This window comes from Schistocerca cancellata, chromosome 12 (assembly GCF_023864275.1).
Source record: "Schistocerca cancellata isolate TAMUIC-IGC-003103 chromosome 12, iqSchCanc2.1, whole genome shotgun sequence".
Taxonomy (NCBI): domain Eukaryota; kingdom Metazoa; phylum Arthropoda; class Insecta; order Orthoptera; family Acrididae; genus Schistocerca; species Schistocerca cancellata.
The window spans coordinates 106,139,244-106,159,860 of record NC_064637.1 but is presented as its reverse complement, the minus strand read 5'-3'; the positions used below and the strand labels follow the sequence as shown (position 1 = coordinate 106,159,860).

The following is a 20,617-nucleotide window of genomic DNA, read 5'->3' as shown; positions in this document are numbered from 1 at the left end:
AGACTCCACAATCTACATAAAAAAAGTGCTGACCATGACATCACAGGCCAAAGCAGAACAACAGTATCACAAACTTCACAAGTCCCTTTAGATAAGGTAATCACATCTGAAGGAACAAGTGACCAAATTAGGAGTGTAACATATTGTGGATAGCACAGGAATTTGACACTTCATGCTTGGTTGCAAAAGCGTGGGGGAGGAAGTCAGTTGTGACCCATTTTAAGAAAAGAAATTTAGACTGTTTTAAATTTCATTACAATGTGTCCATGACTATATGATTCACTAAATAAATGTTGAAGTCATTGATGAGCTGGCCATACTGCAGATGTTAATGAAAGATCTATGGTCAAAATTTGAAGTGTTATAGTGTGATTTTTTTATTTCTAGAATTTCTCTTTTTACATATGGGGCAGCAGACAGAAGTGGCATCAGCTTGCAGTGTTCTTTCATTCTTGCTGTTCTTTCTGCCTCATGGCGGACTCTGCATGACAGGGCCGGAGTAGGCTGTGGTTGTCTGTGAGCTGGAGTCCACAGTATGTTCTGTGAAGAAGAGACTTCAGTGCCCCGTTTCCTTTTTGCTCGCTGCATTCCTATCCTTTCATTCAGTACTTATTCCATGGCTCATTTGGTGTCCAGCTGCCTGAGCAGTGTGTAGTACGAGTAGGAGGCCTTCATCAGCTGAAACACAACACAGCAGTGCATGTCAGACTAGAAAGCAAGTTTACTATTGTTGTGTTTATTTATTTTGTTTTGGACCTGTGACATTTTATGTAGATATAGGACAAGTCTATAGAAAAACACAGGATGTTATGGCTATAAGTACAGATATTGCTATTGATGACTGAGAACAGTTTACTGAACAACATTACAACAGTATTTCATTTGCAGACTAATAACAATTGCTGCATGAATTGTATTTTTTAGGTTGGTTAATACCTCAAAGTTCAAATGACACAAGCAAGCCATTAATGCTTATATACCCCTGGGCACCAGGTCATGTATTGACATGTGGATACGTGGACACAAACCAGATAGTCTGTACTGGCAGGTGTAGTCCACTTTGTGATGCAGTTATGACCATGCAGAAAATATCATGTAGTAAATTATGTGATGCATTTATGGGAAGACTCTTAGACACACAGGAGAAACAACTAACACAATGATGTGGGAACATTTGAGTGAGTACCCTAAAAAAAAAAAGTTTCCATGGGCAGAGCTTGTGTAGTACGCACATCTGCCAGTAGTTGTCTATAGCGGAACTAATTACCAGTTCAGTGCGACCTGTATTGTCAACCTGGATTGTTCTGTTAACCTGCAGTGACTGTTTCTGCTAGCAGTGTTTTGGTCTTGTTTTGTTTTTTATGATGGCAAGTTTAAGTGAACAACATGCAGCTGTGAAATTTATTTTCTACTCAGTAAAAATGCTGCTGAAACTGTTTTAATGTTGAAAACAGTTTACCAAGATGATGCTATGGGAAAAACTCGAGTGTTTGAGTGGTTTGCTCGATTTAAAAATGGTGACATGTCTTATTCTGGACGTCCATCAACTGCTCAAATTGACGAAGATACTGAAAAAATTTCAGAGCTTGTGCTCATAGACCATCAACAGACAATTGATCAACTGTCTGAGATTAGTGAGTTGTCTTGGAGCTTAGCTTAGTGAATTTTAGCAAAAGATTTGGGAATGAAAAGGGTTGCTGCCACGTTTGTTTCTGAATCAAAAGGAATGTCGAGTTGAAACATGCTGTGCTTCAAAACAGCGGCTTGAAAGTGACCCACATTTTCTGTCAAACCTCATTACTGGTGATGAGTCATGGTGCTATGGTTACGACCCAGAAACAAAGCAACAGTCAAGCCAATGGAAAATGTCATTATCACTCCATCGAAAAAAATGCGTCATATCATATCAAACACCAAAACAATGCTTATTTGCTTTTATGATGCCAAGGGCGTAGTTCATTCAGAGCCTGCTCCATCAGTTCTGGCCACCAATCAAATTTTTTATGTGGAAGTTTTAAGAAGATTGCACGACAGTGTTCACCAAAAAAGACCTGATTTGTAACAGACAGGAGACTGGTTCTTCCACCACAATGACACACGTGCACGTACAGCCATCTTTGCTAGACAGTTTTTGGCTAAAAATGGCATGGTTCGGCTGCCCCATGCACCCTACTCACCTGACCTGGCTCCATGTGACTATTTCTTACTTCCATGCATGAAAAGGGGCATGAATGGACACCAGTTTGACAATATTGAAGTACTCAAGAAGAAAATGAGGGAGGAGCTGTCAGTGATTTCTAAAGATGACTACAAAAAATGTTTCGAGCAGTGGAAGCACTGATGGGACAAATGTATTAATTGTGAATGAGAGTATTTTGAAGGGGATAAGGTTGTATTGTAAACAATATGAAAATATATAGCTTTTAAAAAATAATTCCAGTTTTTTTGGGTACCCCCACATGTTTAGGAAGCATTGATCACAATATCTGTGCCTGTTTCACTCATATACTGTATATATGTATATATAAAATCATTTGCGCAATGTATCACAAGTTGTTGCTATGCAGGATACAGAATGTGCCTGTAAATACATATGACTTTTTTAATACATTTTATCTCACACAAGATTAACACAATTTGTCACACAAATGATTGCTATAGATAACACAGAGCTACACATTGCTTGTGTATGACAGCAATACAGCAGTAAAACAATTTACCATATACATTTACTATTTTAGATATCTCACAAGTTTAATTAGTTGTGTGTGCTTCTCAAATAGCAGATGCTTAAAGCAGAGTACATAGAGTACAAAACTGAACAGCATTACTGTTTTAAAAATATGAGGTCAGGTAATATGAATGATGACTTTACATTGTAAAATTCCACTGCATTCATGTGATTTATTCATTTATATTATTGTGTGACTAGTGCCATATGCTAACAACAGTCTGATATGGATCTACAATGTAAATACAATTGCACAAAAGAACTTTAGTTCATAACTTTCTTCTACAACTAATCTGCATATCACTGTATGGTGTATGGCAGAGGGTACATAGTGTCGTAGAATCATTTTCTCACTAATCTTATTCCAGTTGTTGATGGTACACCAAAGAGTATTGGATTCATCTGTATAAACCTGTAAGTACTCCTCTATTGGTCCCACAGAACAAAGCGATTGTGATATAATTTTACACAGCGCCCTTCATAGGTGGCATTGTTCCATGCTAGAGTCTCAGAATAATTTTCAGTCTGAATATTATTGTGGCGTATCTTCTGATCAATTATCATATTATGGAGCTGCAACTGCTGTGCATTGTTTCTAGCTGCTGCCTCTTGCTAACAAAGAAGATTGTATGTATTTATCTTGTTTCCTAGCTGCATTTAAATGAAATATTGTGCAATATACTTCACCAACTACTGAGTATCTCAGTGAATGGTATTTAACAAAATGGGAAGGTATGTTAATTAAATATTCAGACTAGCATACATAATTTATTAATTTGAAGATTCAGGCTCAAGATAAAATGTTTTGTACTCTCTTCTTGTAAAAAAAAATTAAAGTACAATTTTAGGCATGAGACTGATACAGTCTTTTTTATAAAGAAATCAATATATTTGGGGTGTTCCATATTGCTCTAGACCTTTTCATCTGCTCATTAAGAACCTCTATGTCCCAGCAGATACATGTACTTTCTCAACATAGGCTCCATTAAGGTGGTGCACACACTTCGCCACCACTGTCGTAACTTCTGTATACCTTCTCGAACCATTGATTTGCAGTCTATTGTGCCCACCACAGGAATGCTGCTTGCAGTTCCTGCACACCTGTGAAATGTGTCAGTGCAGGGGTTTCTTCATAGCCTTGACTAGGTGGTAATCAGAAATGGCCTAGTCAGGAGAATACAGTGGGTGTGGTAGTACCTGGAACCCTACGTCAGTGATGATACCTGTGGTTGTCTGACACATGTTGTGCTGAGCATTGTTGTGTTACAAGAGCATACATTTTGCCCATTTTCCGCCGCTTCTTTTGAATTGCACAGTGCAACCTGTGAAAAGTTCCACATGTGCCGTGTTGTTAATAGCGGCCCCTAATTCCAGTCAGTTCAGTGAGGAGGATTCCATTCTTGTCCCATAAATCTGTGGCCTCATGTTTTCCCATTGAAGGCACTGTACAAAACTTGTTTTGCAGGACTGCCCTTATGCGTGCACTGCATTCATTTGGCATCAGTCTGTGGCTCTTGACAGTGAATCTGAATCTTATCCATCATCTACATTTCGTTTTCAGTCACAACTTCAGCCTAGCTGTAGTGTTGAGAGAGACCACTGTGCATATCCTTGTGCTATTGTGTGCTATTTTGGAGCCCACCTGGCAGACACCTACCCTAGCTTGAGGTGTTCATGCACCATGCAGTGCGAAGTTCTCCTGGTTCTGTGGCTTCCTCCAGTTCCCTGAATATGATACACTTATTCTCCTGAATATGCTTTCCCACTCTTGAAATCTTGACTGATGTTACCTCAGTCATTTTCCTTTTGGAACTGTTTACTTTCTCCATTTTTTCAGCCATCCACCCTGTTGTACACAGGTTTTCGTGATGCTGCGACAACCTCTGCACACTGCCACCAATCACCTGTGAACATCAACAGTGTTTATGTCCTCCTTCCACAAAAACCACATTGTCCAGTGCCGTCCTTAATTATCACACTCCACGTTGTTTGCTCACGTAATGACATCTGTTGGTAAATGAGGTGTACTGTGCACAGATTACACTCATAGTGACTGTCCTGCCACCTACAGCTAGACTGAAGCACTAGATACTTGCAATCTGTAATGATGCATCAAGATGGTGCAACACGAATGTTGGGAATAAATAGAGTGTAAATCAATATGGAACACCCCTCGTAAGACTGCTTGATGCTAAGACTGTTGCATCATCCTATGTCCGGCATCATTTGAGTGTGTTATTGGGAGCGTGGGGTCAGCTTTATATACTGCCTGTCCCTGACCTAAAGGCAAACTACAAGTATTGTATTTTACTTCAGTCAGAAGACAGTGGTTTAGAAATCTTGAATAGAATTGACAGTGGTAGAGACACCTTCACAACAGGTACACAAGACCCTTCTTACGGAGACCACTAGGTGTAGCTGTTGAGTTATGTGTTATGATACTTTCAGAATTTGTCATGCATCAGTTTTAAAATAATGGAAGTTCAGAAATTGTTTGTTTGTAATACACATTTGCAGAGAAAATGTTGTGAAAAAAAATTCTATGTTAAGGATTTATAAGGACTGGTATCATGATTGAAATTCAACCAGGAGGGTTGGTATAGTAAAAATATAAAAGCAAATGACATGGTGAATAACCCTACACAGAAATCATTGGTCCTCATCTATGCCATGTATCTTAAAGTGATAAAATTCTTGCTCCTCTGGCGTAAAACACCATATCCTTGGACACAATGATCTTTGATTTGTTTTCTCTATGTCTTCTCTGCATGCTGCGTTTGTACAGCCATGTTATATTTGCTTTATTCTGTGTGTAAATAAATGTTCATTCGACAGCTAAAGTGTGTTATTACTGATCTACCACATGTAATATCACATCTGCATCTACATCTACATCCATACTCGGCAAGCCACCTGAAGGTGTGTGGCGGAGGGCAAGCTCCACAGAAACCTGTGTCAAAATTTTAGACTCAGAACTAACTATAAAGAATGCTGAATTGAAGCTACAAGTACTGTTAAAATAATTCTTTGATCTCTCTTTAATTGTTCAAACATTTGAAGTGTGTCTTTGATACAGTGGATTGAAAAATTAATTTTGTGTTAACGGCAGCACATTAACTTATCGCTTATCACAACACAATGTGAATGTCATTGTATCACGTAAAGTAATCTCAGATGCAAATTGTTTTGCATTACAAAATCTGCACTGTAAATGCATCAAACAACAGTCATAACTCTCAAAATTATTTGGAACTTCGTTCAGCATATTTAAATGTAGTTTTCAAAACATCAGTACAATTATCATTATCAATTTCCACTTATTCCTATTACTTTGTCTACCAGAAACCATCTTCTCTAGCTCTTTGTCTTTTAATATGGCCCTTTAGTGCTCTACTTCAAGGCATAGCCTAAAACAAACATAGTTTCTGTACTCAAGGGAAGTTGTAGCTATTCAGAACTAAGAAACTGAACATTATGAACTTACTTCAACTTTTGTGGCAAAGGCCACAAATGAACACAAAGGTTTACTGTTTACTTTTAGAGTAAAGTAAGTGGAAAAACATCACCAATAAAAAACGTTATGTACAGTATGTGTTGACGCTGAATGCTTCGCAACTAAGATACCTTGATTTTCATTACTGATAACATCAGCAATGTAGCATTTGTGACATTGTTGCTGCCCAGTATACTTGTGTTACTGCAAATTAACGCCTGCAATATTTAAACAAAAATGTCCCAAGAATGGGATTTCACATGTTGTTACTTTTATGTGTCATTTCTGTCACAGAACCTGGGGCAGTACACAGGATATAAATTGGTAGCAGTGTGAGAGACAGGAAAACTTTTCTCTTGTGTGAATATCTACTTATTTTTACCTCTCTTAATGGCTTACACACCAGATTTTTTTGTGCATGTCTATGGCAAAGTACCTGTTGAGTTATGTAAATTTCACTGGCATCCTTGTTAAATTAGCATTAAAAATCAATACTTTAATTTTCAATGTTCACGTATTAATATTATGATGCTTTTTTCAGTAGAGACTGCTGTGGTTAGCAAAAGTTCATCATAGTCGGGCTTCCATCAGCAGTGAATTTCATGAGTGTCAACCAAAGTAAATTGTGTTCCCAAAAAGCATCTACGTCATGTGCATCTTCATCAAAGAGGATCAGTGCGTCATCTCCAGTGAAATAGAAACATCCATAGGAATGTCTAAGACTGAAATAGAGTCAATTTTGCATCAGTGTTCACATAAGAGCCATCAAAAGTATTGGCACAGTTGCTTATGCCTTCAATGTTCAGTTTACAGTTCAAGATGTTTTGTCCTATTTTGCATTGTTACATGGTTCTAAAAAGGACTCTCATCTGATGTAGGAGGGGATGTCAAAAAGTAAGTTACACGTAATTATAGAAGGTCAAGTAACTTTTATTGGATGCTGTGCTACACTTCACTTGTGACACAGATACATGACACGATTTTTCAATGTGGTCATCAAGTCACTGTGAACGACAGTCAGAATGTCACATCAATCCAATTCCTCGACAATAGAAATCCGTTCTTTGATCAGGGAGCTACTCCAGAACAGTCCTGTTACTGTCCACATAATTGGAAAATCTCCTTCCAGCTTGATCTTCTTTCAGCTTATTGAAAAGATGGAAATCACATGGTGCAAGATCTGGAAATCACATGGTGCATCACCGACATCTGTGTGGCCTGGTCAAATTGTTAACACAATTTCACTTTGGCTGGGTGCGATATTACATTTGTTCCATACAATGCCAGAATTTCGTGGTGAACCTGTGTGCATTATAGGCATTTTGCCCATAATAATCACACTATCAGTCGTATTTCCACTTGCCGCACCATTTCAGTTTCTCAGTGTGATCTTTAGCAGAGCACCACTGGAATATGTACACTTTCCTGTCAATATACCACTCATGTTGCACAATGATCATAGTGTGACATGACATGTGTAACTTATACAATTACCCCCAAAAAGTTTAGAGACTGTTAACACTGCTATCGATATTACCTATATTTTTCTTAGCTAACTTCTTTGTCTGACTGCTGTACCACCAAGCTTTCTGATGTAACATCTGTGTAAATTTGTACTCATTATTTATGTCATGTTATGTTAACTGGATACCTAGAAACGATGGAGAGGCTCCGTCCCCGCTGCAGCTGCAGTGGTCCACAACCCCATGATGACTACCCCAGTCCACTTCACCCCTCCGCCACCCCACACCGAACCCAGGGTTATTGTGCGGTTTGGCCCCAGTGGACCCCCCGGGAACGTCGCACACCAGACAAGTGTAACCTCTATGTTTGTGTGGTAGAGTAATGGTGGTGTACGCATACGTGGAGAACTTGTTTGCACAGCAATTGCCGACATAGTGTAGCTGAGGCAGATTAAGGGGAACCAGCCCGCATTTGGCGAGGCAAATGGAAAACCACCTAAAATCCATCCACAGACTGGCTGGCTCACTGGACCTTGACACAAATCCGCTGGGCAGATTCGTGCCAGGGACCAACGCTCCTTCCCGCCCGCAAAGCCCTGAGTTAGACCGCACACCCAACCGGGTGGGCTTTATTTATGTTAATATAATCAATATAAGGGCAGAATATTAAAGATAACGTACTGCAAAAGAATGGAGATGTTAAAATTTTACTTGTAATGCTGGTTCATGCCTATGGCAAGTAGGTTTGTAATCACATAGCACTTGGAGGCAGGTCCCTCCACAATGAAACTGGGGAAGAGATGGAGCTGGCAGTCAGAATGCAAGGCTCCTTTTTGGCAACAGTCAGTCGGTGGCTAGCAGGCAAAGTGTTCGCATCTTATGAACTGAACGACATAAGAAGAGCAGCAAGATGTGGAAGTAATTTGGTTCATTAAGCACGGCATACTTTGGTTAGCTCTGTACTACGGAGATCCGAAGATAAGAAGAAAATTTTCAGAGCTTGTTACAGAGCAAGAGCCATGGATACTTTTTCCACCTTCTTTGAGAAGCCACAGGAGATCAATGCAGCCACCACCTTCATCTCAATCAGTTGAGTACTGTATAACTGCATGGACCAGTTGTGTCATTTCTTCTTCAATTGTTGTTGTTGTTGTCTTCAGTCCTGAGACTGGTTTGATGCAGCTCTCCATGCTACTCTATCCTGTGCAAGCTTCTTCATCTCCCAGTACTTATTGCAACCCACATACTTCTGAATCTGCTTAGTGTATTCATCTCTTGGTCTCCCTCTACGATTTTTACCCTCCACGCTGCCCTCCAATGCTAAATTTGTGATCCCTTGATGCCTCAGAACATGTCCTACCAACCGGTCCCTTCTTCTTGTCAAGTTGTGCCACAAACTCCTCTTCACCCCAATTCTATTCAATACCTCCTCATTAGTTATGTGATCTACCCATCTAATCTTCAGCATTCTTCTGTAGCACCACATTTCGAAAGCTTCTATTCTCTTCTTGTCCAAACTATTTATCATCCATGTTTCACTTCCATACGTGGCTACACTCCATACAAATACTTTCAGAAACGACTTCCTGACACTTAAATCTATACTCTATGTTAACAAATTTCTCTTCTTCAGAAACGCTTTCCTTGCCATTGCCAGTCTACATTTTATATCCTCTCTACTTCGACCATCATCAGTTATTTTGCTCCCCAAATAGCAAAACTCCTTTACTACTTTAAGTGTCTCATTTCCTAATCTAATTCCCTCAGCATCACCCGATTTAATTCGACTACATTCCATTATCTTACTTTTGCTTTTGTTGATGTTCATCTTATATCCTCCTTTCAAGACACTGTCCATTCCATTCAACTGCTTTTCCAAGTCGTTTGCTGTCTCTGACAGAATTACAATGTCATCGGCGAACCTCAAAGTTTTTATTTCTTCTCCATGGACTTTAATACCTACTCCAAATTATTCTTTTGTTTCCTTCACTGCTTGCTCAATATACAGATTGAATAACATTGGGGAGAGACTACAACCCTGTCTCACTCCCTTCCCAACCACTGCCTCCATTTCATGTCCCTCGACTCTTATAACTGCCATCTGGTTTCTGTACAAATTGTAAATAGCCCTTTGCTCCCTGTATTTTACCCCTGCCACCTTTAAGATTTGAAAGAGAGTATTCCAGTCAACATTGTCAAAAGCTTTCTCTAAGTCTACAAATGCTAGTAATGTAGGTTTGCCTTTCCTTAATCTGTTTTCTAAGATAAGTCGTAATGTCAGTATTGCCTCACGTGTTCCAATATTTCTGCAGAATCCAAACTGATCTTTGCCGAGGTTGGCTTCTACCAGTTTTTCCATTCGTCTGTAAAGAATTTGCGTTAGTATTTTGCAGCTGTGACTTATTAAACTGATAGTTCGGTAATTTTCACATCTGTCAACACCTGCTTTCTTTGGGATTGGAATTATTATATTTTTCTTGAAGTCTGAGGGTATTTCGCCTGTCTCATACATCTTGCTCACCAGATGGTAGAGTTTTGTCAGGACTGGCTCTCCCAAGGTCGTCAGTAGTTCCAATGGAATGTTGTCTACTCCCGGGGCCTTGGTTGTCTACTCCCGGGGCCTTGTTTCGACTCAGGTCTTTCAGTCCTCTGTCAAACTCGTCATGCAGTATCGTATCTCCCATTTCATCTTCATCTACATCCTCTTCCATTTCCATAATATTGTACTCAAGTACTTCGCTCTTGTATAGACCCTCTGTATACTCCCACCTACCTGCTTTCCCTTCTTTGCTTAGAACTGGGCTTCCACCTGAGCTCTTGATATTCATGCAAGTGGTTCTCCTTTCTTCAAAAGTCTCTTTAATTTTCCTGTAGGCAGTATCTATCTTACCCCTAGTGAGATAAGCCTCTACATCCTTACATTTGTCCTCTAGCCATCCCTGCGTAGCCATTTTGCACTTCCTGTCGATCTCATTTTTGAGACGTTTGTATTCCTTTTTGCCTGCTTCATTTACTGCGTTTTTATATTTTCTCCTTTCATCAATTAAATCCAATATTTCTTCTGTCACCCAAGAATTTCTATTAGCCCTCGTCTTTTTACCTACTTTATCCTCTGCTGATAAGATTGTATTCTTTAAACTTTGTGTAGAGCAGCTGATTTATCCTTGTTGATTTACCAAGAAAGGGTCCCGAACCAAGTGCTGTGTTTCTGAGTATCCTATTTTACTGAGCTAAGAAGTCATTTCAGTAAACTTTCACTAACTTTGTGGAGTAGTAAATGTTACAATTATTCAGTGAGCCTAAGTTTTGAACTACTCCACATATTTTTCATAAAAGGATGATTAAAGTTTCATCAAAATCAAAGTTCAGTAGTACAGTTACCTGCAAAAAAAAGATTTAAGTAAGTTACTGGTTAGCAAACTTGAATAGCCAGCATAAAGGTTAATTATTGTGCAGTTTTGGAAGTAACAGTTTTTATAATTTCATATGTATATAGTTTGTGGTTCTCATATTGTGTTCATCCTTGAACTGAGCATATTGATAGATTAGTTCCTGAGTCAGTAGCTAATTGTGGAGCCAGATTTCAATTACAACTACAGCATTAATGAAGTGCATTCGCCAATTGTCTAACATTTGTGATCTGTAATAAGCAAATAGCTACAACTACTCAGACTATACTAGATCCAGGTACTACATATCCCATTTGAGCTAAATAGTACTGGGTGGCCCAAAAAGGATGGTCGGATTTGAACTGCGTAGTACCATTGAAAGGTGAGGAGGGGGGACCACTGCCGGCCGTCTGCAAGTCGGCCATTACACCCAGTTTGCCACGAGATGGCGCAGTGGACGGTCGAGCATCGTGTTTTTGCTGTGGAACAGTTTTTCAGAAATGATGAATCGTTTATTACTGTGCAACGATTGTTTCGACAACGTTTTGGTGTAGCGCGTGATGGACCCATTCCAGATCGCAGATCCATATCACGTTGGGTGACTGCATTCCGGACAACAGGGTCTGTCAAAAGTGGTAAATCTACAGGGCGTACACGTACGGCAGTTACTCCACAGAACATTGATGATGTTAGAGCGTCAGTGCTGCAAAGCCCGCGTCGTTCCACTAGGCGTCGTGCTCAAACTTTAGGCCTCAGCCGTAGTTCGTTGCAGCGTATTTTAAGCCGTGAGTTACAGTTTCACCCATACAAAATTATGATCACGCAAAAGCTGTATGATCGTGATTTTGAGCAGCGAAGACGATTTTGTGAATCAATGCTTGACATTTTGTACTCTAATAATGATGTTGTGCTTCTTATGTCAGATGAAGCCCATTTCCATTTAGACGGCTATGTCAATAAACAAAACTGCCGGTATTGGGCAGCAGATAATCCCAGAGAATTGCACCAAAAGCCTCTTCATAGTGCTAAGGTAACAGTCTGGTGTGGAATTTCAAGATTGGGGATTGTTGGTCCTTATTTTTTTGAGGAGAACAACGCTACAGTCACAGTGAACTCGAAACGTTACGTTAACATGCTACGTAGCTTTTTGGTGCCGAAACTGCGAGAGTTACATGTAAATCGAGATCGAATTTGGTTTCAACAGGACGGGGCCACGGCCCACACAGCCAATGACTCCATGTGTGTTTTAAGGCGGATGTTCCCCCACCACATCATCTCGCGTTTTGGAGATGTCCACTGGCCCGCGAGATCACCTGACCTCTCAGCCTGTGATTTTTTTCTTTGGGGATACCTAAAGTCAAAAGTCTACGTACAGAAGCCCCGAAACTTAATTGATCTGAAGGAGGCAATCAGTGCGGAAATTATGGCAATTCAAGAAGAAACAGTAGTGAAAGTGATGGAAAATTTCGAGGAAAGACTTGTGGAATGCATCACCGAGGAAGGACACCATCTTCCGGAAGTCATTTTCCGTACATGATTTTTTGTGGTTAGTTCTTGTAATTGGGTGCCTGGGAGCATTTAGTTACGTAATTGAATAAAATTAATTTGTAAAACTGATGGAGTTATAGTTATTTAAAATGTGACCATCCTTTTTGGGCCACCCTGTATAAGGAAGTGAATGCTTCTTGAGAACACAAATAATAATCACAGAAAATAACATAATTATTTGTAAACCATTTGAATGACAGTATTTTCCAATAATTCAGCTGATAAAATAATCACATGTCCAAGTTAGTAGTGATACACCAAAGGCAAATTTTGTACTTGTTATGATTATTACTTTGCTGCTTTATTATACAGACTGTAAGTGTTATTGAGAGTGAGTTGTTGCAAAAATAGTTAATATTCCTGCTGTGTTGTTCATGCCAAACTACATTTACGCTACTTGCTAAAGTGTACTACTCTCTTCTACAGTGTGTTTCTGTGAAAGCATGCAAAAATTTAACAGGACATAGATGATGCTCCAGCGAACAATTTGCCAGCTTAAGGAGACAAGCGGAATAAAATCACATTACTATATTCTTTTTTATTTACATCAGTTACAGTTAACTGCAAATACCATCAGTTTCACAATGTGAACATACCATTTGTACTGTCTTACAAAATATGCTGAAACTGACGGCCATGAACCTCAGCGTAAGCATGGCAACAGCGAACAGGATTCTGATGCCCCTGACAAATTTCCATGGTGTGTTTTGAATCACATCACAGGCATCTACAATTCTGCTAGCTAATGCTGTATCCATATCCAGTGGGGTCTCATACACAAGTGACTGTAAATATCCCCGTTTCCAGTCAATGATCGGATCAGTTCAACCAGAGGATCTAGTCCATTCCATCTAAACACAGCCCACAGCATTAACGGGTCACCACCAGCTTGCAGAGTGCCTTATTGATACCTTGGGCCCATGGCTTTGTGGGGCCTGTGCTACACTTGAATCCTGCCATCAGCTCTTACCAACTGAAATCGGGACTCGTCTGACCAGGCCATGGTTTTCCAGTCGTCTAGGGTCCACCCTATATGGTCACGGGCCCAGGAGAAGCACTGCAGGCGATGTAATGCTTCAGGCATTCGCGTCGGTCTTTTGCTGCCATAGCCTATTAAGGTCAAATTTCGCCACAGTGACCTAACAGATACTTTTGTCGTACGTCCCAGGTTGATTTCTGTGGTTATTCGCATAGTGTTGCTTGTCTGCTAGCACTGACAACTCTATTCAAACACTGCTGCTGTCGGTCATTAAGTGAAGCCCACCTGTCACTGTGTTGCCAGTGGTGAGAGGCAATGCCTGCCATTTGGTATTCTCAGCATACTCTTGACGCTGTGACTCTCCGAATAGTGAATTCCCTAACGATTTCCGAACTGGAATGTCCCAAGCGGCTATTTCCGATTACCATTCCTTATTCAAAGTTTGTTAATTTCAGTCGTTTGGAAACCCTTTCACAAGAATCATCTGAGTACAACTGACAGTTCCGCCAATGCATTGCCTTTTTACAGCTTGTGAATGCAATACTGCCGTCATCTGTACAATATGTGCATATCGCTGTCCCATGACTTTTGTCACCTCATGTTGAGGTTGGAAGAATACGTGTTGCCTGTTTGGCCGCCATTTTTGTTGTTGGTTCGGCGCCACCTGGGTGGCACCTGTATTGCGATTGGAAGGTACTTACTTACGGAAATGCTTACGCAACTCGGGCGTGGAAAAGAAAAGTTCGTGAACAATATTGTAACAAGACACAAGACTTGGATGTATTGATACAAGTTGGAAACTAACCAGCAGTCAACTATTTGAAAGTTTCAGGATGAAGCGAAACCAGCAAAGGATAGTCAACAGCGAAGCTCTTTCAACAAAATGGCCTCCTGTTTCTTTGTTTACCCTGAGTGTGTCCCAACCATTGCTTTAGAGAACTGAAGAACAGCTAAAGCCAAATGGTACATTACAACTTGTTCGCTACAAGTCATCGATGAAACAACTGAAAAGTTGCATTATTCTTAATCATGACAATGCCAAACACGGCTTCAACCCATCAGATTCCCATCTAGCCATACTTATTTAGGTTTTCCATATTCCTCCTAAGATAAGTGCTGGGATGATTCCTCTGAAAGGTCAGTTTTGAGCTTCTAAGCTGTAACGCATGTTCTAAAAAATTTTTCACATTCTTCTTTTCCATCTGATTAGCCATCACATGTGACACGGAAGCACATCATGCGCAATATGGTGTTCTGAACCATCGACGATGTTCACATTTGCTGAGATGTCATCCAGTGTCTCTCACTAACATCCCATCACGACTGTTTTAGCTCTTTCTGACTTGAATTTTGTTTTTTCAAGGTGAATAATGTTTTCTTGAAAATTATGTTTATTTCACATTTCAGAAAAGAAGAATGTGATCATTTTCGAGAACATACGCTACAGCATGGAATCTCAAAACTGACCTGTCAGAGGGATCATCCCAGCACTCATCTTAGGAGTAGTACGGAAAACCTAAGTAAGTATGGCTAGATGGGAATCTGCCGTTTGATCCTACCAAATAGAAGCCCAGTATGATATCCGGGGCAACACCTCTTTTGGTATGCCAAGACCTATGATCACCATCATTAGGCCAAAAGGAGCTGTTGTGATGCTTCTCAAGGGATCCCATGCCTAGCAAGGGGACAATGAGAGAAGTAGTTTCCCCAGGACACTGGTAGCACCTTTTGATTAACAGTTTTTGCCAAGTTCCAATTTCTATTAGCGTGGTGAAAGAGGACATCATGCAATAAAAACGAAAGTTAATAACAAATTATTGGACTGATGAGAGAAAGAATCTAAGGTGGCTGACAAGGTGCAAGTTAATGCCCCAGTAGATACTGCTATTGTGAGACACTTCTGGTGATGCAAATCAGCTCAGCCACTGCTCGTAGGTCGCCCAGTACTTCGAATCTGAGCGCAATGACTGTCAGAGCTGTAGCCAGGAGTAAGGTTCGAATTTCGACAACACACACGCATCCATTGTACAGGGCTATTACAAATGATTGAAGCGATTTCATAAATTCACTGTAGCTCCATTCATTGACATATGGTCACGACACACTACAGATACGTAGAAAAACTCATAAAGTTTTGTTCGGCTGAGGTCGCACTTCAGGTTTCTGCCGCCAGCGCGCTCGAGAGCGCAATGAGACAAAATGGCGACAGGAGCCGAGAAAGCGTATGTCGTGCTTGAAATGCACTCACATCAGTCAGTCATAACAGTGCAACGACACTTCAGGACGAAGTTCAACAAAGATCCACCAACTGCTAACTCCATTCGGCGATGGTATGCGCAGTTTAAAGCTTCTGGATGCCTCTGTAAGGGGAAATCAACAGGTCGGCTTGCAGTGAGCAAAGAAACGGTTGAACGCGTGCGGGCAAGTTTCACCCGTAGCCCGCGGAAGTCGACGAATAAAGCAAGCAGGGAGCTAAGCGTACCACAGCCGACGGTTTGGAAAATCTTACGGAAAAGGCTAAAGCAGAAGCCTTGCCGTTTACAATTGCTACAAGCCCTGACACCCGATGACAAAGTCAAACGCTTTGAATTTTCGGCGCGGTTGCAATCCTCACGCATTCGTGCAGCAAATTCGCAATTCACCAAAAGTTAACGTGTTTTGTGGAATCTCACGGTTTAAAGTTTACGGCCCCTTTTTCTTCTGCGAAAAAAACGTTACAGGACACGTGTATCTGGACATGCTGGAAAATTGGCTCATGCCACAACTGGAGACCGACAGCGCCGACTTCATCTTTCAACAGGATGGTGCTCCACCGCACTTCCATCATGATGTTCGGCATTTCTTAAACAGGAGATTGGAAAACCGATGGATCGGTCGTGGTGGAGATCACGATCAGCAATTCATGTCACGGTCTCCACGCTCTCCCGACTTAACCCCAATCGATTTCTTTCTGTGAGGTTACGTGAAAGATTCAGTGTTTAAACCTCCTCTACCAAGAAACGTGCCAGAACTGCGAGCTCGCATCAACGATGCTTTCGAACTCATTGATGGGGACATGCTGCGCCGAGTGTGGGAGGAACTTGATTATCGGCTTGATGTCTGCCGAATCACTAAAGGGGCACATATCGAACATTTGTGAATGCCTAAAAAAACTTTTTGAGTTTTTGTATGTGTGTGCAAAGCATTGTGAAAATATCTCAAATAATAAAGTTATTGTAGAGCTGTGAAATCGCTTCAATCATTTGTAATAACCCTGTATTCGTGCGTGCCTACTGACCAGAAATGCTGCCGTCCCATGCACATTGCATAACTTGCTCGTCGGCAGTGCTCTGTCTACCCTGTGGATGTTCAGCTGCCATTACCTGATCCATTTGACTTTATAGTCGTAACTAACATCTAGAAAAGTGACACTGAGGTATTCGCCAATGGGCATAATGCCGAGGTGCATGACAGAAAGATGACTGATTCACAATAAGGTTTGCAAGTAGTCTAATCATGATCCGAAACAGATACATTCTGTAGACATAAAATCAATTGTAACTTACTTCAGTTACAGAGGGTCTACCAGTCGCCTCTGAATTGATGAAGGCAGGCTGTGTATGGTTTTCAAGATACGCTTTTACCACTCTTCCTACAAAATAATGTCTAGTTGAGATAATGACGATGGAGTTGTGTAGCGGCCACGCACTCTTTGCTCCAAACTAGAACATAAAGGCTGAATAGTATTGAGTTCTGGTGTCTGTAGTGACCACATGAGATGCGACAGTTCATCCTTATGCTCACGAAACCTGTCCTGGACGATTCGAGCTGAATAAACAGGGGCACTGTCGTCACCGGGGAACAAACATTCTACCATGGCCTGGACCTGATCAGCCAAATCGGTCACATAGTCATTGGCAGTAATGCGAGCTTCCAGATTTGCAATGGGGCCCGAATTCCACGATATGATTAACCAAATCATCAAAGAACCCCCGCCATTTTTACTCTTGGGACGTAAACTCGGCCTGGAGTTGAAACTCCGTGAAGGAAGACTCATCCAACCACATGACATTTTTCATTGCTCCATAGTACAACTTTTATTGCTTTGCCCTACTTTCCTGTTACCGGCAGTGAGTGGTCTGAAATTCCATTTCACCCTGCAATCCATTGCTTATGGAGTTCAATTCGTGTTACATTGGTGCTGATAGGGTTCAGTATCACGACAATCAGGTCTGTAGTGATTTTTGCAGCTGTCGTCCTCTTACTTTTCGTCACAATTCTTTTCAATGACCATCCATCACTATCACTCAACAGACATTTTTGTCCGCATTGTGACTCAGCGAATGATTTTTTCCTACTTTCCCTGTATGCATCACCATCACTCAACGGACATTTTCGTCCGCTTTGTGACTCAGCGAATGATGTTTTCCTACTTTCCCCGTATGCGTCACAACCACTCAATGGCCATTTTCGTCCACTTTGTGACTCAGCGAATGCTGTTTTCCTACTTTCCCTGTATAAGTCATGATCACTCAACGGACATTTTCGTCCGCTTTGTGGCTCAGTGAATGATGTTTTCCTGCTTTCCCTGTATGCGGTATAAATCTTCAATATGGTGTGTCTTAAAACATCAACACTTTGGCTACCTAGGTCACAGAAGCATCCCTGTAGGAGCTCCAACAATTTGCTCACATTTGAATTCACTTAGCTCCAACATAATGTACTCACAATTACACAGACCATTGTTCTAAATGCGACTGATACTTGCAAATTATTGAGAGCATTGCAAAGATGCCATTCATGCTTGAATACAACAGTGCAACAAGCAGACTTGGCTAGCATCAGCATTTGTCTACGAACATGCATTTTTTGTGATGTTTCTATATTTTTGTTCAATCCCTGTACATTCCTGTTGTTGGTAAACTTGTTTCTTTTTTTTTCATTTTTTATTCATTGTAAATACCGCATTCAAGTACAATTGTTTCGTAGTTAACGAATGTAAAGAACAAAAAATAGCTTCAAAAATGACACTAACAAAATCTGATAACTACTTAAAATAGCATGCTAGTGTACAACAGTGCAACTGCTCATTGTCTCAAAATCAATTGCTCACGAGTGATTTTGCAACGTTTTTCACAACTCCATCTCACACACCCCTGTCAGCCGGAGTGGCCGAGCAGTTCAAGACGCTATAGTCTGGAACCGCTCGACCGCTACAGTCACAGGTTCGAATCCTGCCTCGGGCATGGATGTGTGATGTCCTTAGGTTAGTTAGGTTTAAGTAGTTCTAAGTTCTAGGGAACTGATGACCTCAGAAGTAAAGTCCCATAGTGCTCAGAGCCATTTGAATTTTTTCACACAACCCCTAAGTGCATTAAAGTCATTATCAGAGTGGGGAATCATTAAACGGTACAGTGGCAGCTGCAGTGATTCAGGAATTGGACTGACCGCTACGAAGGCAGCTCTGTTGATGGGGTAGAGGTGGCCCGCAGTGACCAGTAGTGGCTTGTGAGCACGCGCCATCACGATAGACAGCGCCTTCTGGAAGGGGATGCCTGCACCTGTCCAGTGGCTGCTGTATGCTGCCAGTGATACAGCCTCGCCCTGCAAACAATACCACCATGATGGACAGCGCCCTCTGCAAGGCGCTACACAAGGCTGCCCACTGGCTCCTGTAAGCCACAGAGGCATAACCAATGGCTGCCGCGAGCCGCTACCAATATGATCTCGCTCTGCAAACAACAGCACAATGGACAGCATCTTCTAGAAGGGGCTACACACACCCAGCCTAGTTGCTATACGCTGCCACTGATGTGGACTCACCCTGTAAACAACAACAGCACAATAGACAGTGCCCTCCGGAAGGGGCTACACCCACCTGGCAACTTCTGCTGTATATCACCGTTGATGTTGCTTCACCCTGCAAACAAGGGACTGCCTACACCTGGCCATTGGGTGCTGTATGCTGCCACAGTTGTGGCCTGGCCCTGCAAACAAAAACAGCATTATGGAGGAGAGAGATAGAAATGGGAACGCCTGCTTCACTCTCTACTTGCTGATTAGGACTGCTTCATGACTTCTTTATTGCGAACTTTCTTCTTACTGAACTTGTCCTGGATGGTTTTCCCACAGTTTTTGTACACATGCATGAATAAACTCTAGTGGTCAGTCACCACAATTGTATTTACTTCATACTTAGTTATTTGCAATAAAATTGTAGATACTGCAGAGAGCGCCCTCTGGAAGTTGGGCATTGCACCCAGCCAACGTCTGGTGCACACTGTAGCAGATATGGGTGGATGCCGCAAACAGCATGAGGAAGAGCATCCTCTAGAATGCAAGTGGTCAACTGGCGACCAGTCGGTGAGTTCTGGCCTGCGACTGGTTTCAGTCCGGCCACGGAGGAAATTCGTGCGAGAGAGAGACTGGCGCTCATAGTGTACTCTGCCCAGGACGTATTTTCGGATATTTGCCTGTTGTTCATATTATTCGTTTGGCCTCTGTATAATACAGGCAATATATGCGAAGCTAAAGCGATTTTAGACTGAATGAAGACGTGACACCTTAATTTATTTAGCATTACAGATCAGTCATAAAAAGTATTTTTGGACAAATATTTAAAAAATGCTTGCTACTAATATTTGTGGATATTAACACACTAAGTTTCAAACGCTCTAATGACCTGCCTGTTGCCACAAATCGCAAAGTTACTGCTAATTTTCTATATTTCGTTTCATCTACCATTATCAGTGCAAAAATGAACTGGCTCTCTAACTGTGTGAACCAAAGGAAGAGGTTATGTTGCCAAAAAGACGGTGGTTTGATCGTAAGTCCATTACCTGAGGCCGTCTCTGTCGGCAATGGAAAGGAATTCATCTTTGTGCTGAATGAGGAACCGACGCGTGTGGCGCGGGAATAACTGTCGTAGTTTTGACGCAGTGCAGAACCTCGAAGCTGAAGTGGAAGTATGCTACTGCTATGTGTGATCATGTCAGCGGGCACCAATTATAGGTGGTCAACTCGTGAAAAGATTTA

The 20,617-nt window shown here is 41.3% G+C and overlaps 1 protein-coding gene across 1 annotated transcript in view; it reads right to left on the bottom strand.

Moving 5' to 3' along the window:
• Nucleotides 1-621: 621 nt before the first annotated feature.
• LOC126109492 (odorant receptor Or2-like) overlaps nt 622-20,617 on the bottom strand; it is a 134,563-nt gene continuing 114,567 nt past the window's right edge. The window contains exons 6-7 of the mRNA XM_049914517.1: nt 19,031-19,186; nt 622-678 (exon numbers count right to left, since the gene is read on the bottom strand). Of these exons, the coding sequence (XP_049770474.1) occupies nt 622-678; nt 19,031-19,186 (213 nt within the window). The remainder of the gene's footprint in view (nt 679-19,030; nt 19,187-20,617) is intronic.